Source organism: Podarcis tiliguerta (genome assembly GCF_965153285.1).
Source record: "Podarcis tiliguerta genome assembly, chromosome: 1".
Taxonomy (NCBI): domain Eukaryota; kingdom Metazoa; phylum Chordata; class Lepidosauria; order Squamata; family Lacertidae; genus Podarcis; species Podarcis tiliguerta.
In genome coordinates, this window is record NC_139534.1 from 55,630,385 (window position 1) to 55,653,033 (window position 22,649).

General features: G+C 44.4%; 1 protein-coding gene across 2 annotated transcripts; it reads right to left on the reverse strand.

Annotated features, from left to right (window-relative positions):
* Window positions 1–212: 212 nt before the first annotated feature.
* On the reverse strand, window positions 213–19,833 carry PATL1 (PAT1 homolog 1, processing body mRNA decay factor). 2 transcript variants are annotated; one of them, XM_083416186.1, is made up of 19 exons: window positions 19,607–19,833; window positions 14,221–14,332; window positions 13,627–13,841; window positions 13,435–13,512; window positions 12,984–13,178; window positions 12,299–12,400; window positions 11,399–11,488; window positions 10,804–11,009; window positions 10,617–10,706; window positions 8,515–8,698; window positions 8,269–8,392; window positions 7,584–7,681; window positions 7,340–7,399; window positions 6,225–6,373; window positions 5,230–5,389; window positions 4,154–4,312; window positions 3,613–3,704; window positions 2,090–2,239; window positions 213–1,406 (listed from the first exon to the last, which is right to left on the reverse strand). In XM_083416186.1, the coding sequence occupies exons 1-19, from the start codon at window positions 19,619–19,621 to the stop codon at window positions 1,385–1,387; spliced, it is 2,301 nt and encodes a 766-aa protein (XP_083272312.1). In that variant the 5' UTR covers window positions 19,622–19,833; the 3' UTR covers window positions 213–1,384. The 2 variants fall into 2 exon arrangements, with proteins under 2 accessions (XP_083272312.1, XP_083272313.1); XM_083416187.1 differs by lacking the exon at window positions 11,399–11,488 and having other exon boundaries at window positions 19,607–19,789.
* Between the last annotated feature and the right edge of the window lie 2,816 nt (window positions 19,834–22,649).

Consider the following 22,649-nt stretch of genomic DNA (forward strand, 5'->3'; position numbering starts at 1 on the left):
TGGGGTAGTACCACCTAAGCCAATGTACTTAACTGATTCATGCAAAATGTTTATTTCTTTCTTAGAGCCTTTATTCACACTTTACTACTATATTAGATTTGTCAAGCTTCAGCAGCCCATACGGAAACACCTGCTGTTTGGGTCTGAATGAGACAGCCCCCTAGTTTATAGAAAAGCAAAATCCATACACAGAACACTATGCACACTCCCCACAAGTATAGAATTTTTTTTTATTTACAATACCCTATAAAAATGTAAATTTAGAAATTTCATTAATCATAACCAAACCAAAAAGTAAAAGCACAATAATAATAATAATAATGGACCACTTGATCGTGTTTACGGAGAGGAGGAAAGAGTAGAGGAAAAGGATTAAGAAAGGTTGAAAGGCTGTAGGAAAAAGGAAGGTGTGAGAAAGTAAGTTAGAAATCTGGATTTAAGGGAGGTGTAAGGAGAATACTGTGGAGAGGCAGCCAGTTAGTAACAGGCGTTTACTGGTTGTAGAATACCTACATGTGCAAATTGTTTTTAAAAGCAAAGAAAGAATTAAAAAAAAAAAAAACACCTCACCACATTCCAAAAAAAGGAGCAAGAAAACAGCAGGACCTAGCAGTGTATGATATTGAAACTCACTAAGATTAATCTGTTTCAGGAAAATTCATTCCTGGTACCTTATTGGTTACTCTACAAGGGATCTTGGCCAGCTGGAGCTTGAAGCAAGGTGAAGGTCAGAGACAAAAAGCTCAGGTAGAAAGTGAGTCTCAGGAAGACTAGACAAATGTGCAAAGATGACATTGCTTCATCACAAGGTTCAGAAAAGGCGGATCAGTTTGCAGGACTGGGTGACGCCATTATGAGGCATGTGGCACTGGAAGAGGTGGGGAGACAGAGTCACCAGTGGGCCAATCAGAGGGACTTCCCATCATTTAAAAACACTCCCAACAAAGGAGACACCAACAGGTCTCTCCATTTCCACACTAAATGTGGACTATTCTCTTCCTCCTACCCAGGCCGGTGTTCTTAGTGACAGGAGACAGGAAAGCGGAACTACTTTCCTTGCTAGTCCATCAGTAGTGCGCTGAGGAGCAAGCGGTCTGTGTAGGGAGGGAAAGCCATTGTGAAAGTGCTGAGGGAAAGGGGGGGGGCGGCTTGGGGTGATTCAATGCAGCAAGGACATGCAGAACTGCAAACTAGCAATGAGGGGCGGAGAAGGTAAGCACATCCCCAGCCAAGCTCAGAGCAAGAGAGCAATCTTCTGTGCTGGACCAGAGACACAATCCCACAAGGATTTATTCTGAGAAGGCACTGCCTCCTCTTCACCCACTAAAATACTCTGGAGGTGGCAGCAGTGATGGAGACCAGCGTGGTAGCAGTTTGAGGCCTTCTATCGTATTCCTTGAATTAACCTGAAACGGAAAAAAGTAAGAACTGTCAAGAATGTGTACCCTTTCTAGCTACTGCAGCCAGATTCCTTTTCCCCCCAGCTCAATTTTGTTTCATAGCCATATAAAAGGGGTGCAGAGCCTGTGGACCTCCAGGTACTGCTGGAATACACCTCTCATGATTCATGACAACTGGCTATATACCAGCTTTTCTCAACCTTGCGTCCCCAGATGTTCTTGAACTACAATTGCTATTATCCCTGATCACTAACCATTCTGGCTAGGAATGATGGGAGTTACAGCCCAGCAACATCCAAAGTTGAGAAAGCCTGGGCTATGCCGGCTGGAGCCGATAGGAGTTGGAATCCAGTAACATCTGAAGAACCACAGAGTCCCCACCCGTGCCAGACAGCTTCCTCAAAACTTAAATATTACAAAAAACTACTACAACAGTTGGGGAACTGACACGGAAGTCTCATTCCAGCCAGTCCTTATTAGTGCACTTCCAACGATTAGCCCCTACTGTGGAACTATTGCGAGTGTGAGAATCAGTGCCACAGCAATATCTTCTCCACTTTTCTCCATTTTTAAATATATTTATATATATAATTGTAATTATATATATATTGGAGACACGATTTCTCCTTCCCGTTCTCCATTTCCACGCCTGACTTCTATTAATGTGTGGATAACATGATAATACTTACTGCAACTTTGTCTCTAGCACATTTAGTTTCTGCTGATCAACATAGCGAGAGAAGAGAGACAGGAGATTGGAGGGGGTGGACACTGGCTTGGCCAAGGCTGCCTGAGGGATCCGGAGAAGCTCTCTGGTTGCCATGAACATCAGTTCCGTCCTGCCAGAGACAAGGAAGTAATGGTCATTGTAAGAATGGCTTGCAGGGCATGGAAGTGGAGGTTTGTCAAGAGAGGCGCTTGAGTTTACATGCCTACCACATCATAGGATTTAATCTGTAACCCACTCTAGAATTGTATTTGCAACGTAGAGCAGGTAAAATGTTTTTTACCGTAAATAGATGGGATTTACTACTGGGAGATAAGAGACAATTACCCCATGTTGACAGATATTTTAGGAAATAAGGATGGACACAGCAAGATTGGCAGTACTTCACACCACATGACACTGTTCTAAAGTCAAACTTGATCAATTCAACAGGGGCACTGCTCTCAGAACATTTGTTTTTGGCCACAACTTAAATTTGACTACCAATTGGTGAGGAAAATGCAAACATGAGACCATTTCTGGAAAAGTTCTTTCCATTTGATATTAAAGGAGGCTGAAAGGGCAAAAAGGAATACGGTGATCCAAGTTTACGGAAGACAGCTTAGAGTCCTCTGGCGCTACAATTATAATCAGGAAGTAACCTTGACAGCTTTAGCAGACACTAAAAAAGCCATGATCAATATTCCAGCTGCTGATCTTTTGCAAGGATGAGACAGGAGGAGGAGGAGGAGGAGGAGAGGTCTTGAACCTACCAATGTGGGTATTTACAATATGTGGTTACAGTGCTAGACTTTCAGAAGAGGATGCTGCAGCTTTCTGCCTCCCCCTTCTACTCTTCCCAGCAATTTTAAGATAAAAATGTTCCTTCCCCTTGGGATCCTTCTCAAGGAAGGTTCATAAATGTAATACAACTATGCCACTCACATGGTATATGGCCGAGATGAAGAGAACAGGTCCAAGTATACTTAGTCCTTAAGTTGTACAGTACAAGATCAACAGAGTTTCAAGCTTGCTGCCCTACTCCTAGGTATAATTTGACAGGCTCTTAAGCACATGGTGAGCCATCTCTGTGCAAACTTCAAAGCAACTTATCAGCTAAAGAACCTGCTTTGAGTGTTTGAGTATATACAGAGTGCTTTTCCTTTACCAAGCAAACACAGCCAGAATGGTGGCAAAGACAAAATGTGCACTGAAAGAAGGCAATAAACAGATGAGCAATAAAATGTCTCCGCACTCCACCCCACATGCAGTACAGCAATGGCAATTGTAACAGTATAGAATCAAGGGGGGAATTGTGCAAACCTCTAGAGCTAAGTAACTTGCTTCTCAGGTGCTACCAGCATGTACCAGAAACTATGCAAACTAGTCTTCACCTACTGTTGTGGATTAGCTGCATTCGTCTGAAAGTCGAACTCAAAATATTTTATTTTTGAAGAAATACATTTGAAAAGTAGACACGGCAAATGCCGGGCTGCTCAGACTCACCACTGGTTGTCTTGCAAGAGCTCTGTAGTAGAATCTGAACTCTGCAGTTCCTCCCCACGGCTCAAGACCAAGTACAGCAAAGAGAGGCCAAACTTAAGTGGAGGGGGAAGAGAGAGAGAGAACAGAAAGGAAAATTAATGCTGCAACCCTGTGTACACCCTCCAGTAAAAAGTTATTCCCCAGTTAAGTCCATCTTACTTTAAAGAATGACTAGATTTCCATTTAGAATTAAAAGGGCCAATCTGATTTTTTAAAAAAACGTAAAATCGTCAGCTGCACAGAAGAGACAGGGCAAAAGAAAAGTAACTGATATCAAAAATCAAGAGATGTGAGAACAGCTGCCTAGGAACAAGATAGTGACTCCAGAGCTTCATTCAGGTGAGGGAGCAAGGGCACTCCTTGCATCCTAGCAAATCTTTGTAAGCAGCTGTGCCTTTAAAGCCGCATCATTAACACCTCCTCTATCCTGAAGCAATGCCTAGCCATAAAAAAGTCTAGTAGTACACTAAGCACTGATAAAAGTGGAGTAAAGAGAAGAAACCTTGTTCTGGAGCACATTTGTGAGGTGCAGGTTGGCCGATGCTGTCGTCGTCGTCGTGCTCTGAGGTAGGTTCATTAGCTGCTGCAGGATGCTGGCGACAGTTCCCAGCGGAAGATGATAGAGAACAAGGGAGAAGGGCCTCAAGAGGCAGGGTAGCACCTGAGGAAAAGGTTTTTTAAAATGCCATGCTTTTGTCACAGGACAAGCATATTCCACACCAGAGACTGACATCCTAATTTCTGAGTCTAATCATTAATATATTGCAGTAAAACTCCTTTATGCTGAGTGCTGTGCATAGCATTGCTATAGCACTGAGTTTGTTTTTGTTTTAAAATGCTGGTTTATTGTTCATTGTATTGTATCTCGTACTTTTTATATTTTATTATCAGGTGGAAATGGTTTTTATTGGAAACTAAGCTGCTTTCTGGAGGAAGCTCCTCAAACAGTGGGCTATAATGGATAAATAGAAGTTTAAAGTGGGAGAAACAGACTCTGCATCTTCATTTTCCTACCCTTTCAAGAAAGTCACTTTCTAACTGGTTTCTTGAACTTTTATCAGCCTTTGTCTTGATAAACACAGTACATTCTCAGGTTTATGCCTCTGGTACTTAAACATCTTATAAGCTTTCTTACAAATGCTAGTTAACACCTCACTTTAAAAGACTAGGAAGGAGATGGGACGACTGGAAGAAGAGATGTGCTCTATTTGTGGCTTCGGCCTCTCCAGATTATCAAGGGAGACTGCCAACAGGAGCTGGAACAGGTGTTGGGCATTTCCCCCTTCAGGTTGTCTGTAAAACCATGGCTGTCATGGTTTATAGAGGATTCCTATGTTTAAGTCTTGCAAAGTCCAATGGGGCTTACACCCAGGTAAGTATGCACAGGACTGTAACTTTAGTTATTTTGTTGAAATACCCTTGTCAATTCCAAAAAAGACTAATCCTAACACACCCAAACAGGACTATTGTATTTTCCTCTTACTCTAGTAAGAGAAGGCATTAGTTATGCAGGTGAACCCTTCCATTCCTGTAACACTCAAGACAACTCCTTAGTGGCCTCTCTTCAGCAGTGTTTACCTCATCCTGAGCATCCTTCTTAATTAGGAATGGCAAGTTCCTGGCTGTGGCCATAAGTATATCAGCGGCTTGCTCAGTGGACAAGAAAGGTAGGATCCGGGCAACCAGACGTTTTCCTTTCCGAATACACATGATCTGCACAAAAGCATCATCACACAGCCTGCCAGAAAAGAGCACACAAATCATTGTTAGGTGGCGCCAGAGCATGTGAGTCTTCTCCCTCACCGAACTTCCTAAGTGGCATGCAGAGCTGGGGTAGCTTTGAAAGTCACAGCCTTGCTCACAGTCACAACATTCTTCATGAAGGTACAGCATCCAGCTACCTATGCAGAGTTCTTCCAAACACCAAGAAAGTCTTTGGAAAAGCAGAGACCATTTCATTGGGAGCAGTAACCTCATTAAGGTCAAATAATTATTTTGAGTCTAAACAGCTTTAAAATCATATTGGGTTGGCAACTAGGGGGCTCCCCGGGCCAGGAATGGCACTCTAAGGGGGAACATCCACTTCACAACCTAGAAGTGAGCAGTAATTATGGAGGAGGCTACAGTTGTGTCCCCACCACAGGCCAGCAGGCTGCTAAAACAAGAAGCCTAGGTGAGGAAGCGGGGAATGACAATAAGCTTATTACCAAATAGGCTGCCCTAATACCTTGGAAACAGTTTGTCAAGTATGGTTTGCCATCCCATTTCCCTCCAGAAGCAAATCTGTACCAACTAGTTTTTGAAACTTTTATTCTTGCAGTGCTTATTCCATGAGCCCCAATATTGCCAATATCAGTAAGGAAACACATAATCCTGTCTATCTAGGCTTCTGCTAGTGGGGCATCCCGCTTAGCAGAGTTGTGTTCATGTGATGCTCCCCCGTCTGTGGAATCAGGGGAGAGGCCAATTGTCACTAATTCCCCCCTACGGCCGCTTGTGCACCTGAGTATCTGCTCTGTCAAATTGGGAGGAACTATTTTCTTGTTGGAATTGTACAAGAATCTTACTCTTACCTTTCCTGGTTGGGCATTTTCCCCTTCAGGTTGTCATACATGTCACAGATCTTCTGCTTCCTCTCCTCCATCAAAGCCAGCCTGTCGCCCTCCAGGCTCAAAAGGTAGCGCCTCTCATAGTCTTCTACATCCAGGAGGAGGCTGTATGTCTAGTAATCAAGAAATGGGCTTTAGACATGCATCTCAACTCAATGCCATATGTCACTCATTATATGGTAAAAGGTAAAGGTCCAGTTGTGACTGACTCTGGGGTTGCGGCGCTCATCTCGCTTTATTGGCCTAGGGAGCCGGTGTACAGCTTCCAGGTCATGTGGCCAGCATGACTAAGCCGCTTCTGGCGAACCAGAGCAGCGCATGGAAACGCCGTTTACCTTCCCGCCGGAGCGGTACCGATTTATCTACTTGCACTTGGATGTGCTTTCGAACTGCTAGGTTGGCAGGAGCAGGGACCGAGCAACGGGAGCTCACCCCGTCGTGGGGATTCGAACTGCCGACCTTCTGATCGGCAAGTTCTAGGCTTTGTGGTTTAACCCACAGCGCCACCCACATCCCACCCACTCCTTATATGACTACAGTTCTAATGCCTGAATAACACTGCCAAATGGATAGGCTGTGCCACCCCCCACCTTCCCCCAAAGCTTTAGACTAGACTGCTGCAGGCCAAGCCAGATAATTAGAATGATAGAATTGTAAGTTGGAAGGGACCCCGAGGGCCATCTAGTCCAACCCTCCGCAATGCAGGAAGCTCAACCAAAGCATCCCAGACGGATGGCCATCCAACCTCACTTAAAAAACTCCAAGGAAGGAGAGTCCACCACCTTCTGAAGGAGTCTATTCCAACTCAGTGTCAGAAAGTTCTTCATTTAAAAGGAAACTATACTAAGTAGGGAACTGAGACAGCAAATAGAAGCAGTAATCATGGCTAAACCACTAAAAGGATGTACAAGTGATTTCAACAGTAGCCTCTCTATTCTAAATCCAAGATGGCATAACCCATCATGGTTAAACTGCACTGCCACCAGTTTAACCACTAAGGGCTGAGTTAGTAGCTCCCCTTTAACCTTGTACTGGATGATTCCCGCTTTCCAGGGAGAATGCACCAAAGTCTCACTTACCTTCTCAATAGTGAAGAGAGTCTGACGCCTTTTATCTCGAACCTGCTTCTCCTTTGTCTCCTAAGGAAGAGTGCAAGACATGCTAAGAAAAGTTCCCACTGAACAGGAAAGTTCCCCTCTGCAACCTCAGCAGGAGCAAGGTTTGACAACAGCAAGAACCCATATTTGAGAAGAAAGATGACAAACCCATAGCATTACACTATCTATGGAGGGAGCCCAAGTAATCCTAGCCAGAGAAACTTACATCTTCTTCCCCTCGTAACGTCACAACAGCATCAATCATCTTGCGGGGGTTATTCACACTGGAGACTGTGAGCTTCCCCAGTGAGCCTTCAAACTGCACTGCAAGCATAAAGAAAAGGCAATGCAGGTGAAATTGCATGAGCGAACCTACCTGCCCTAACATTTTGCTATTGCTACACAAAATTCTAATGTTCCCATCCCTTCCCAATTACATTTTCGCTCCATCAACCAAACTGTGCCTTCCTAATCAACCATCTAGGAAATGAGGCTATATTTTGGGCTCAAATACATGCAGGCCTACAAGGCAACCTGTTCCTTGTTGTGTCTAAGCTTGCCTTCCTTTACTCCCCAGCCCTGGAATGGTATATAGGGTGAAGTTTTCATATGCAGCAGAATGAGATGGTAGAATCCTGAGGGAGCAGAACAGGTTAAATCACTCCCAACAAGTAGCGGGAGGGAGGGGAGTATGTTTCTAATGCTCCTCCATATTAAAGACACCACGTGAATAGAAGCTTAGCACAAGGAACACATTTCCCCATGTGCTATTTTTCTATTTGAAGGCATTCTTTGCCCACCCCACCCCATGCAAGGCTGAAGTAGCACAGTCCACCCTTCCACACCTGGATTCTAGTTCCTCCTCCTGCTACATGCACTCAGATCAGTGCTTGGTGCACAAGGGTACTTACCTGGCTTGTAGGCATGCTCTAACTTGGCAACTTGTGGGGTGATTAGTTTGGTGCGCTCTTTTTTGGGACCATCACCATGCATTTCCTCAGCTGCAGATAGTTTTTCCAGCTTCTGAAAATAGTTCTAAAGGAAGAGAAAGCTGGTTAGAAACCTAGAGGCACAGAACCCTTCAACCCAAGACTGGAAACCTGTCCCCAGCAAGACAAGAAGCAGAGTGCTGCAATGGGCCTCCATGAAGCACCAACCTGATAGTAGAAGTCATCCAGGTATGGATCAGTGCTTTGCAGTTGCATCATCTGGATCTTGGACACCCAGTCCTTTTCCCGCTGCAGCATGAGATTGGCGTAAGGGTCCTTCCTGATCTGCTCCTGGTGGCTATTCCGGTGGCTCCCTCTGTCCCCTGCTGACCCATTTAGGCTCCGGTGCTGACTGAAAGGGGTGCCACAAAAGTCAGGAAAACTACAGACCAATTACAGTGGAACCTTGCTTCCCAAACGGTTCATTTGCTGAACACATTGGCTCCCAAACACTGCAAACCTGGAAGTAAGTGTTCCAGTTTGCCAATGTTTTTTGGAAGCCGAATGTCCAACGCGGCTTCTGCTTGAGGGCAGGAAGCTCCTGCTGTCAATCAGAAGCCGTGCCTTGGTTTTTGAATGGTTTCAGGAGTCGAACAGACTCCCAGAATGGATTAAGTTCGAGAACCAAGGTACCACTGTATACAGTAGGACACAGCATGCAAGTGCTCCAGGACAGCGGTCTGGGATTTATACGAAGTCTCTTGGCACAAGACAATTCTGAGAAGAACAGATGCACTCAAGCAAATTCCTTCAGCTGTTTTTTCACATGTCCCAAGAAACAACCTGGGGTCAATCCAGCATGGAAGTTCATGGCGCTGAGCTTCCAAACTTAAGAGCAGGTAAAAGAGAGGCTAAGTTTCTTCTGAATAAGCAAATTTCACCCCAGTCACCAGTTTGCTCTGTTTTGTGATAGGCCATGAAGTTACTTGCAGGATATTCATTGAAGGGGTGACCAGAATAACCACAGGATGTTGAGAAATACCTCCACAGAGAGGCACAGTACTCAGGGGTATGATCACTGTGCCAAAGACATCAGAAAAACTGACAATAGCCCTCTTTAAAAAACAAAATTCTCATCCTGGTTACAGAGAGAAAGCCAATACACACAAGCAGATTTTGGTGAAGGCTTAAAAAAATAGAAAAGCAATAGATAGGGAGTTAGCTGCATAGGATACTGAGGCTTATCATCCTAAGAATTGTCTTGCAAAGTAAAGCTAAACATCTGTTGAGTTTGCTTCCAGTGGCTAACCAGATGTTCCAAAAGAGCTTAGTGGCGATAGGTATCCCTTTTTGGTCTCTGCACCTCCACCCTGGAGATACACTGCCCCCAACGTATGGAGGTTCAATTTCCAGCCATTTTGGCTGTATTGCTATCAATAAAGGTAAAGGTAAAGGTACCCCTGCCCGTATGGGCCAGTCTTGACAGACTCTAGGGTTGTGCGCCCATCTCACTCAAGAGGCCGGGGGCCAGCGCTGTCCGAAGACACTTCCGGGTCACGTGGCCAGCGTGACATCACTGCTCTGGCGAGCCAGAGCCGCACACGGAAACGCCGTTTACCTTCCCGCTAGTAAGCGGTCCCTATTTATCTACTTGCAGCCAGGAGCGCTTTCGAACTGCTAGGTTGGCAGGTGCTGGGACCGAGCAACGGGAGCGCACCCAGCCGCGGGGATTCGAACCGCCGACCTTTCGATCGGCAAGCCCTAGGCCTGAGGCTTTAACCCACAGTGCCACCCGCGTCCATTGCTATCAATACAGACCCATGAACTGTCTAAATTCCCTTCCATCAATACTAGCAGCCATATTCCACTTGAGGCAATTAATTTTGTTAAGATTATGAACTGCCTGAATTAATCATTCATTTTCCTACTTCTTTTTGCCACTCCAGCTCCATTCGGAAGTCCAGGATAATCTCCAAGTCCTTCACAGAATCAGAGTGAAAGGTGTGTTAGAAGGCCATCAAGCCCAACCTTCTGTCGGTGCAGGGAATCCACTTCTGTAGAATCAGTGGAAAATGAGGGCTCCAATGAACAGGAATGAGTTGGATGCCCACCAAATTATTATTATTCATTTTATGTAGATTTTTTGCGGCAAACATACTGCAGAGGCACTTGATATATATTTATATACAGGTTACATCAGACGCAGAAATAGCTTTTCCTTGACACCAGGTATACACAACCTTGGCAGAACTTTGCTTCTTGTGCTGGGAAGGTATTTAAGCTTTCCCTCCCTCCACCAGCAGAAGCACACAGACGCACTCAACACTCACTTCCTGTTCTGCTGCTGCCTCTGGTGCAAGAGTCGCCGGTGCTGTGGGTGAAGGTGGGTTGTATCTGGCCGGAACATCTGCGGCTGAGGCCTAGGGAATAAAGTTCTCTCAGGAAAGGGCAATGGAGAACCCACACACAATTCAGCTTAGCTGTCTTACTGGAAGAAAGGTGGAGCAAATGGGATACCTTAAATTCTGCAGGTGGGCTCCAGGACACGGGGAATGGTGTTGCGATGAAGGGGCAGGCGGTGCCCCAAAGTAGGCACGAAATCCACTAGCTGGAGGTATCATCTGCCCAACTCGGCCCTGGAGTAGTTTGGGGTTCATGGACGCAAGAGGGTTGCTGACAAGTCCAGAGACACGTGCAAACTGGCTGGGAGACAGCCTCCCTGCCTGTAGGGAGAGGCAGGAGAAAACAGCATCATCACTGCAAGAACTTTATCTGCTAGGGTATGCAAGAGAGAGAAGCATAGCAATGCAACATTGCTGATGGCTCCTCTGTTCCCTGAATATATGATCTGGCAAATGAAGCAAACACAAGAAGCAGGTATACGGAGGAAGAATTTGCATAGTAGAGCAAAAGCCCATAGGGCAGGAGTGAGGACCCTGTGGCCCTCCAGATGTTGCTGAACTCCAACTCCCATCATCCCTGAGGATTGATCATGCTGGCTAGGGCTGTTAAGAGTTTGAGTCCGGCAACATCTGGAGGATCCCCCACCCCCGCTGTAGAGGATGCAACCACAAAAATGCAAAGGAGAGCAAGACAGTAGTCAGATGCTTACCTGCGCTCCTCCTAGCAGCTGTGCTCTTTGAAGGTGGGTGAGAACAGGAGTAACATTGGGAGGGAATGGGTGGCCCAGGAGGGAGGAGTTCTGGAAAAAGGAAAATAGAGCACACCGACTGTAGAAACAGTCTGACACAACATGAACATTCCTATGTTCCCCCTTCTGCATATTACTGAGATGACAGAAAACAGAAGGCAGGAGCAGTGCAGAAGCTAGAGTGTATGAAACAAGCAAGACGAGGCGTTTAAATAACTGGTCATTCCTATCATACAGGACAAGACAAAATAATTCATTCTAGCATTAGGCAAACAGTATCATCATCACATCTCAACACTGGAGAGCCATACTGAGGATCTCCTCTGAAGTATATTACAAGCTGCAATACTGCTAAATTGCTTTATGATTAAAAGGGCACACCAGACCACTAAGGAGCAGGAGCACTAAATTTAAACTGTTGTATGTGCTGTCCTTTCAAGGGCAAAACCCAAGAATCTTAATACATGAAATTGGGTGTCATGAAAATTAAACAGAAGACAGGAGATTTGAGCTCTTTTTCCTTCTAGGCTTTTTTGTTTTAGGCTTTCTTGTCTAACAATGAACAATTATACCAAAAGCCAAACTGAAGGTCAAGTAAACCTTACAAACACACAAAAGTGCACTGGGAATCTCCTGTAGTTGACAGGCTCTGTGTTGCCCCCTAGGGATTCTGAATGTGTTCAAGGCCAGAAGGGGGTTTATTTCAGAACAAAGCAATACAGAAGAGAGACTGAAGGTTACACTGATGAGTAAAGGCCTCCATGAACATTTTTAAATAGCGAGGAATGTTGGGGGAGAGTTAAGGGCAAGAACAGTTGTTAAACCACAAGCCAACACAGAGATTTGCTCAGTCAGAACTACCGTCATATTGCAGAGCTGGTTTGGAGACATTCTCTCACTGAAGGGGCTTGGGTAACGCTGCTGAATGGGGACTCTAATGTGAACAGGCTTTGGGCATAGGATCTATTGAAAGAGAAGAAAAATGAAAGCAAAATAAGCAAATCAGTAGAGTTGAGATTAAACCTCACCACCAAATGCTTCCTTCAACTCCAGGTACCAGGCTGCATCCTAGAAGATATCATGCTTCTAGCAATCACCTTCATTGCATTTGAAAGAATGACAAAAGCAAACAAGAGCACTTCTTTCAATAGCAGATTAGACCCACATTTCACTGAACACTCAAAACGCCACTGGAGAGAAAGTCACATCCTTGAAAGGGCATCTATGTTACATTTTTATGAAAAGTTTCAGATATTTAATTAATGCTGTTTTCCCATTTTGTCAGAGACAGGCAGATGGAAGACAAGCTTCTATCATGGGAGAGTTTGACATCTAGAGCAGCAAAAGGGCAAGTAAGCAAGCATTCCAAGGGGACAAGGGAGCAGGTGGAAAATAGCATTAGTCTTTGCAGATGCTAAACTGAGACCTCTGTGGCAACCTCTGTGCTACACAAATCAGCAGAGTGCCTTTTGTTTTCATTCTGTTCTTCACTGAACCCTCCATTCCAGATCCACAACCCCTCAATTCCAGAAGGAAGAAGCAATACCTGCTGGTTAAAGTTGGGCATGGTGGGCTGCTTAGGTGGCGTCCCAATAGGAACAGCACGGACAGGAGGGCTGCCAATAACTGGCGAGGATGACCGCCTGGGCAGCGCCCGCTCCGAAAGGTCCTGCTCCTCTTCTCGGGCCTGCGGTGGTCTTTGTGGTAGGGCATATTCCAGCACTGACACAGAGGGGACCTCCTGCGCAGAAGGGGAGAACACACCAGCAACTTACTTTTAATATTTATAAGTTGGGGAAGAGACACAGGCAAAACGTAGGCTATTGAACTTAAGTCTGCAAGTCTCCCATGCAAAGACAGTGTCATTATCTTCTGTACAATGCACCAGAGTAAACATTAGATAATGGAAGCCGGGGGGGGGGGGCGAGAGGCAGGAAGAAGACAATCATCTTTATGGAAAAACCAAGATTCTCTTTAGATGAAACAAAGCACTGCACCTGATTAAGAAGCGGTCCCCTGATGCGCCTGAGAACCGAAGGCCCATCCCAGATGCTCGAGTTGAGCCCACCTTGTTGCTGGAAAGAAGGGAACACAGGGATTAAAAGTCACATGGACCTATGCAACCTACCAAAGAGATGAGATTGCTCTTTCCCCACCACTATGTAACCCCACTATCACTTGCTGCACACCTGGACAGGAGGCCGAGTTTGCACAGCCTGCATGATGGCTGGATCTTCCAACTCATTGTCAATCACCATCTTGCTGAGCCTCTCTGCCAGGTTCTCTTCGTGGTCCCCCAGCAGGTCCATCTCATCGGCAACTCCCGGATCCACTTGCTCTCCTCCTGGTGCAGGCTTCTCTTCCAGCTCTGCCAACCTTTCATGAGCTTCTTGCCAGTCATCATCTGCAAAGGAATGACAGGAAGGATATTTATTATTATTACTACTGCTGTTGTTGTTTTATTTTTATACTAAAATTTGTATACCGCCCTACACCTGCAGGTCACAGGGCGGTTCACGGGATATATTTCTTTAAGATCCTGCCATTCTTGCCATATCACTCCCTCCTTGTTCTACAGCTGCAGCAGCATCTGCCTACAACTCCAGGGGCAAAAGATTGGAAGATCAAAGGGATTTAACAAGCAGCCCAAATGTCAGCAATGCAACTTTGGAAGAAATAAGGATGTTTCAGCACAGTTAGGATATTATATTAAAAGAAGTATATATAAAATAGCCTCTGGCATATGAATGAAAAGGCAGGGTACACTTGTTAGACAAACTCACCAACTGCACCAGCTCCAAATGTGTCATCATTAAACTGGTCGATATCTTCATCTTCCTCAGCCAAGTTATGTAAGCCTTCTTCATCCTCATCCAGAGGGCAGTCCTCAAGGGACTTAACAGAAAAGAAACCCACAGCATTGATTTCAAGAACTAGAAAGGCATCTCAACATCCTCTTGTAGTATTCCAAAGCATTTCCCCACAAATTCTTCCCCCTCCTCCCCAGGCATGAGTCATAATTTCAGTAGATGGATCCCCATCTTCATCCTTCCAAGACATATGCAACCAATATCCCTTCCACCCACCACCAAAGCACCAATTCTGAATTAACTAGGCACAAAATCCCCACGAGAGAAGACAACATCCCCACACAAACCATCACAGCCTGCAGCTTTCTGAAAGCCACTTCCTATGTTACGAGGCAAAATTAAGTACTCATCCATTTGCAGCTTCAAATGCTACGGTGCAGCACTGTTATGGCAAAAAGCCTCTCAAAAAGATCAACTTGTGCCAGATCATACCAAAACTCACCACTTTTAATTTTACTACCCCCACAGCAACTTAACTCTTCAACAGTGATTTCCTCCCACTCCTTCCCGTGTTGTAATATTGCTACACCAACTCCTTATTATGAATATTAAGTTCTGTAGGTGTTATGAGATTCAAAAAGGCAAAGAGGGCTGTTGACATGTGGGGGACACCTGGTCTTGAGCTGTGTGCAAAACTCAAGTGTCTTTCTATTCCTGTTTGGAACAAGCAGATAAGTAGTGTAGGCTGCAGCACACTCATAGTTCACTACCTGTATTTTCAGAGAACTATGTGAATGTTTGAAGCCATTGTGCTATCCTACAAGAGGCTGCACCCACCATCATTTACTCTGCTTTAAAACTGCAGAGTTAAGTGGCTCAAAGACCGAAGACTGAGTATACCATGCTTTCCACATTGATCTTCCCTGTAACAAGAAGGGTAACACACCTTGTGCAAACGATTGCATAGTTTTGGTATTCTCATGCTCTCACTTCCTTTCTGGCATGCCAGAAAGAATTTCATCCAGGGAGTGGTTTTACTCATGAGTCAGTTCAAGCTAAATTTGGACTGGAGCACCTTTCAAAGCACAAACCAGACTTTGCTCTCTAGTTGGGTAAAACAATATGACCTGAATTGTGTCGGATACAGAAAGAAACTAAACAAAGTATCTGCACTGAGCAAAAAACAAAAGTAATAGGAAGAGGAACAGAAACCAGCCAAGAGTTTTTTCTGAATGAAGAATCATTTCACATGGTTTACTTTTTTACAGACAGATCCTCTGGCAAAATAAGCCAATGTGTATGAAAATCCAGGACAAGAAAAGAAAATGTCTATCCAAATAAGCATTCCTCCAGGATTAAGCATTTGAAAGAGGCAAAACATATTTGGTCAACTCACCAGTCAAATATTCATTTAAATATTGTCAAGTAATGGTAAAATATCTTCAGAGTACTAAATTTATTAGAAAAGGAAATGGAACACTTTAAACAGATTTGATGCTTAATTACAAGAACAAAATAGTTAACTGTTTATGACCTGGTTCACACATCACAGCAAGCCACACATAGTCTGAAACACTCAACTCAGCTTACTGCAAATGGGCAAGTATGCTAATGGATGCTGCTCAGTTATGCTGCCAAGAGACAAGAACATGGAACTGACTTAGCAGGAGGTGCAAAGCAGGACTCATGATTTGTTTCTTTTCAAACAATCCATGAGATGAAGCCAAGTTTTGTTTTTGGCTTACTGCTCATAGTTTGTTACGAAGAACAAACCACAACTGCCGGCTTGAATGCAGCACAAAGCCATCACCTCCCTGATCAGTTTCTCAGCTCCAAGCAGGGTAGAGCAAAGTGATCATGACTGAGCAGCATGCAGCAGCACACTGTTCATTCATGGTGAACCATTGCTTTGCTTTTATCTATGACTTAATGTTATGTGCAAACAGAGCCATGGTGAAAGGATGAAATAGCCTTTTAAACCTCGTAAACACATGAAATACATTAGAGAGTTTTGTAACACATAAATGATTATACATTATCAGGAATATGTAAAATATGCCCAATATTAGATAATAGATCTTCTCTGACTTTTATCCAGAACTTTGAAACCAGCACAGTTTTTTTGTTTTTGTTTTTCAAGAATGATCTTGCAAGAATGAAATTAAAACAGAAAGCGAAGTGAACTTTTAAAAAGCCATTGTAGAGATAAGATGCCACCCAGACAGCAGCATTCCTGGTTTTAAATATCTTTACCATAGGGACCAATATTTGACTGGTCAACGGATCTGCATGGCAACCCATTACCTACCAGAGCATACTAATACATTTGGGCTTAATGCACAGTAACTACAATTCTATCAGCCTTGTTCAAGCCCCTTGTTGCTCTATACCAGTCTATATCCTGTCTCCAAAGGTTACTGGGTTGGAAGAGCAATGGTCTGTTGCCAAAACAGCAGAGTCTGCTTGGAAGTGAGGGAAAACAGTAAGATAGGAAGTGCAATTTACTTTTTCTGGCCAAAAAAGAAACTATCAGTTTCACTTGCATCAGCAAAAGAGACTGAGAAATGAAAGTATGCTTTATTTATTTTTATTTTTTTAAATGCAGCTTCCCGCTTAAGACTCTCGGAAAAGTCTGGAGAGCTTTTTGACTGTTATACCTTGTGTAGCCAACAGCCATTAAATCACATAAAAACTCACAGAATAACGGAGGAGGGTGGACAGTAGTGGTGTGTCCATTTAGTGGTGATAAGTTAAGAGAATATGGAAGAAATCTAATTTTCCCCATAGTCCGATTTAAAAATGAGACAACTGTCAAACAGTAGTGAAACCTCAAATGTGGATTTATGCAAACGAGTAACAACTAAGCAGTTCTTCCACACACAAGAGCATGTGGAAAAGGCCTTTTCTGCACAGTAATAAAACAAGAACAGTTCCCTTGATTCCTGCATGGTATTCAGAATGTGAAAAAGAATGCCTATCCAATGCTCCCAGTGTCCACGCAAGCTAGGAGCTTCTTTTCATTTTATTTCTAGTCACTTTCTTGTACCATACACAAGATGATACTCTTGCATTTCATGTTGACAAACTTAAAAGAATTAAACTCAGCCACCTAATTTCAAGCTTTCAATCACTTGTGTAAATTGGAATTGCTAGACCCTTGTTTTGAATCAAAAGTGAACTATTCCTGAAGCTCTGCAAACACCATCCTGGTAGTCAAGATAACCCCACAATTAATTGATACCTGCAGTTGTTTTAGCGATGAGCTCATATGTTTATATTCACTTAATTTGATTTAAGCTAATTGGCTTAATTTTATGTTATCCTTATCTGGGGGGGGGGGGGCTTGGGGGGCTGGGCTCCAAGCCCAGAAAGGAGAACTATCTGTAAGATTTGGGTATTTGCCACCTATGCCATCATCTAGTCAGGTGGAATGATGGGGAGTCCTGGCCAGAGTGATGTCTGCTGCTTTGTGTATAAAGAACATACGAATGTTTGCTTGGGTGTGGACAAGCCATCTCTTTGCTGCAGTGTCTGTCCTGTGTCTGTAAAGGCTGGAAGACCAGGCAGGCTGATTTGCTCAAAGTCTACACCTTTCTTTAATAAAGCAATAGAACTGATCACTCAAGCATTTTTTAGTCCTCCTTTGGACCTGCAGTTCAGAACAACCCTGAAAAGAAAGGAGCTGTGCTTTTACCATCTTTGCCGCAAGACAAAGTACTAAAAGAAGATTAAGGGGGTAACTATCCCAAGTTTGGTACCTTGACTCTGCACTCTTAAGCGACTATCCCAGGGGTGTTAAACTGCTGCTTAAGCCACTTAAATGTAACACAAGAAGAGCCTGCTGGATTAGGCCAATGGCTCATCTAATCCAGCAACCTGTTCTCACATTGTCCAACCAGATGTTTGTAGGAAACCAGCAAGCAGGATTCAGGCACAAGGGCACTCTCCCCTCCTGTCCCACTGTACAAAGGATAAAGAATCACATCTGTTGTCCCGCCTGCTTTCAATTCTTGCCCTGCCCATCACTGGCATGCAGCCCCCAAAAGGTTTGTCATGAGAGAATGAGGCCCTCAGGCTGAAAAAGGTTCCTTACTCCTTGCTTAACTACTTCAGATTTTGTCATGGGAGGAGTTAACACTGTAGGAAAGATGGAGAAGGAGCTCCAGTCTATTAAGTTCCCCATAGAAAAGAACCTAGCATACTTTAAAAAGGACGTGGAACAGACATGCCTGAATCACAGAACACAGTCCTCTAAATGAATGCTGCAGGCTACTGCCTCAATGCAATCCAGTATGCCTGTACACTAAATTACATGACATTTTTCACACTACTCTATCCTAAAAGTCTCACCGTGATCTGTTTCTCAGAACACAGTATTCTTCAGTTCCTATCAACAGCTCTATCACACGTTCTATCTACGAGCAGAATCCAAATGTAAACACTGCACAGAAAATATGCAAGATTTCTCAGTTTCTGCTGTTTTAGCCTCCTTTGTCAGTTTTTGCAGACAAAGGAGAACTCCTGTAACTTTGCAAGAATATCTTACTGAATAGATAATATGTGCCAGCCCAATTTGTTAAATCCCCCAAAGCACATGTCCAAAAGCCAATCAGTTACATATATTATTCCTTAATACAATATAGTTTTGCACACAGAGATGAGAACCTCTGTTGCAAGCGTCATCCTTCAACCCCGTTGCATCCCTGAATTTCCTTCTATAGTTCAAACCCCAATGTTTCAGGGTGGCAAGTCATTCCACATTCACCTGGTACATTCCTCCCACATGACTTTCCTAAGGGATTCCCAGAATAGCAATGGATTTGTGGGTGCTCCATACACAAACTCCACCTATGTTGCAGATGACTGACCCCCTCCCATGTCTCTGGCATGGAAAGGGCCCTCAGGAACCGAAAACACAAATCAGCACCTCAGAGTAGACTCTTCCCCAAAGGCCACCCCACATGAAAGCAGCTAGTTATTCGCTTGTTTAGGGCATAGGCTAAAGAGTTGGGGAAAGGATGCCAGTCCCCTTCGCACATCCTAACACGGCACCCAACTGGGAGACCCTCCCCCTTGAGCTGAGGGAACGGGAAGGGGCTGCTCCCCACCCCCAACAGACTAGACCAGCCTCCACCGGGTTCACGGACAGGGGTCCTCCTGGGTCATTGTCCACAGACTCCTAGAGCGGTCCTTCTCTTCCAGCACGCGGCGCCGGACAGCTTGGGGGAGGGGGGAGAGAAGAGAGCCGAGAGTTCCAAATACGGGTCAAAGGTCACGGCAAGGGTGGCCCTGGGCGCTTCCGCCCGAGCGAGGGAGGGAGGCCCGGCAGCGCCCACACCCCGACAAAGCGTTTCCTCACCTGGTAGCGGAACATGGTTCGCGGGGCGCGGAGGCTCCCTGCCCCCCCACGCCCCACGCAGCGCCTGGGAGGCTCCGCGCGGATCCTTCTCCAGCTCCGGGACCCCGCCCCCTGATGCGTGCCCTGCGTCTTGACGTAGTCCCATGAAGTCCACCACACAGGTTTCCTCTTGCGTAGATCACTGAGGCGCGCATGCGTGCAGGGAGTCCCGTTCTATTCCCGGTCCCGCTATGAGGAGGAGGACGCTGCTTTTTTCCCTCCCCTGCGTAAGGAGGCGTTGCCCTGTTAAAGGGCCAGAGCGCGGTTATTCTTGCAGAGGAAGCGGGCACTGAGTTTTATTTCTTGTTTTTTTTTTAATATGAAAGCAATTGGAAATGTTGCGAATCATACCTTGTGCACATTTGAGGTTTTGCAAAATAAATAGAACCTCTGAGATGCTACGACCACAAGATTTATCAAATTTAACGATATAGGCATTTGTTTGCTTATTTTAACTGCTAACTTTTTATATTCTTTATTCAGTAAGCTGCCCCAAGAGCAGAGAAAGCTGGTGTTTGAAGTTCACTCCTCATTGATGTGCACTTAAAGTAGCTTCCAGATTAAAAGAACACAAATCAGGAAGTAAACACAATAAAACACACAAACAACAGCACCACACAAGCTGTCCCAGTAAAGAGCACCTTAAAAAAAAATTTTTTAATTCAGAATACTGGAAGTTCAGTTTCTATTGCTCTGCAACTTGCATTTAATTATTTCTTACATTTCTATCCTGCCCTTTCTCTCAAAGACATCCATAGGAGCAAAAATCAAAAAGTTAAAGCAATACAATTCAAAATTAAAACATTTAAAAACAAACTAAAAACAGCTAGAACCATTTAGAACATCTATAAGCAACAACATGATACCATCACAGTCACTAATCTCAAAGTTGTGTTGGCCAGTGTCTTTCAGCCATCAAATGCCTGGGTAAACAGGAATGCTTTTAAATTTCAACTACAGTGGTACCTCGGATTAAGTACTTAATTTGTTCCAGAGGTCCGTTCTTAACCTGAAACTGTTCTTAACCTGAAGCACGACTTTAGCTAATGGGGCCTCCCGCTGCGCCGCTGGAGCACAATTTCTGTTCTCATCCTGAAGCAAAGTTCTTAACCTGAGGTACTATTTCTGGGTTAGCGGAGTGTGTAAGCTGAAGCATATGTAACTCGAGGTACCACTGTACAGTTAATGAGAGAGACTGATACACCCCAAGAGGAAGACCATTCCACGAACATTCCATGCCCCTTTCACAAGTCAAATCAGGCAGCAAATCATGCAAACTACAGATCATGTATATAAATAAGATTATAATATGATTTATGTCTATTATCTCTATTGGCCGCATAATTTTGTTTCTCAGTGCCAAATATCTCATGGAGTTGCCACTGCCCCCTACATTACCCACAGGCCAACCATATCTATTTTACTTGACTTCAACCCTGTGAAGTCCATCATGAGTTTATAGCCAGTAACTAAAAAAGGAGCCTGTTTATGCAAAGTCTGGCCTCAGTAGGAGAGAGGAAAACATTAGTTCGCCAAGAAGAACCCCCACCCCAGACACACACTGACTTCCCAAATTTTGATTTGTGTAGCTTTTGGCGTATTAACATAAAGCCCTTAGCTAAATTTGGATGGACAATCTGACTCAATAATCCACATTAACAATGGATAGAGTTTACATCCACTTCATTAACTGGAATGCTGACGAGAATAAAGCAAAAAGCATATGACGAGAATAAAGCTGCTATTTTTGTGCTACAATATTTGTTTGAAAGATCTACCATACTTTTCCATGTATAAGATGAGGTTTTTTTATTCTAAAAGAATGTTTAAAATTGGGGGTCCTCTTATACATGGGTAGTGCACAGTGGGGACGTGGGACTGGTTGCTGCCGCGAGCAGGAGACTGTCAGCGGCGATTGGGCAGTTTATTGGTGGCTGCAGCAAGGGCTTTTGTCGTTTTGCTGTTGCTGCGGCAATTGGGCGGGTGAATGATTTTCGGCAATCCCCCCAAATGCTCAACAACCCTGGGCAATCGCCTCCCATTTTCTTAATTAGTATTCCCCCAAAATTGGGGGCGTCTTATACACGGGGGCGTGTTGGGCATGTTATACACGGAAAAATATGGTATGTCCCCTCCTTCAAAAATGGAGCACATGACAACTTACAGCAATGGCTGTGGCTCATTGGTAGGGCATCTGCTTTGCATGCACAAGGTCACAGGTTCAATCCTCAGCATCACCAGGCAAGGCTAGGAATGGCCCTTGGCTGGAAACTCTGGAGAGCTACTGCCGGTCAGTGCATACAATGCTGAGCTAGATGAACCAGCAGTCTGACTCAGTAAGGCAGCTTCCTATGTTCCTAATGATAAAAAACACAGTCATAATAATTCTTAAAGTCAACAAACCAAATTGAACGGCATCATTCAGAATAAATAGGCAACCCAGAGGAACCCATAATGGACCATTGCACCCCCCAAGAACCCTTGCACTATACAAATAAAGTTCTTCATCCATACAATAATTATGTACTTTTTACTACTTTCTGCCTACTAATCTACCAAAGACAGTTCCAGAATGGCAGGGAAGGGGGACAGTATATGTTGGAAGCATCGCCAAGACCCATGTTCAGGAGTGAGGAGAAGGGCACATGCAGCACAGCGCATTTTAGGGCTGTCAGTTACATGTTGCCAAAAAAGAGGTAATGCATCAGGAAAAAAGGATGTAGAGTTGCATATGCTAAATGATATATATATATAGACAAGCACATTTAGTAATAATTATTATGACTTAAATGGAAGCACAAATGCAGCTGCTGGTTGGGGCATGGAGAAAGAATAATTCCTTTTCAAGGTCAAGGAGAGTCTAGGGTGATATGGGCTTGAAGAAACAGGATAGGCTCTGACTGTTGCTCTGAGACAGGATGTGTGTGGAAGAAACAGAAGAACCCTCCACTCTTAGCTCCTTGCCCTCCTTCAACAGCCATTGCCATGGTAGCAAGTTGAATGA

Bases quoted from the DNA above. Each gene is read 5' to 3' on its own strand.
- PATL1 (XM_083416186.1), bottom strand. The intron at 11,010-11,398 runs GTAAGCATCTGA...CTCTCCCTACAG, and splicing joins AGCTGCTAGGAGGAGCGCAG to GCAGGGAGGCTGTCTCCCAG. The intron at 8,699-10,616 runs GTGAGTGTTGAG...CACCCCTTTCAG, and splicing joins AGGCAGCAGCAGAACAGGAA to TCAGCACCGGAGCCTAAATG.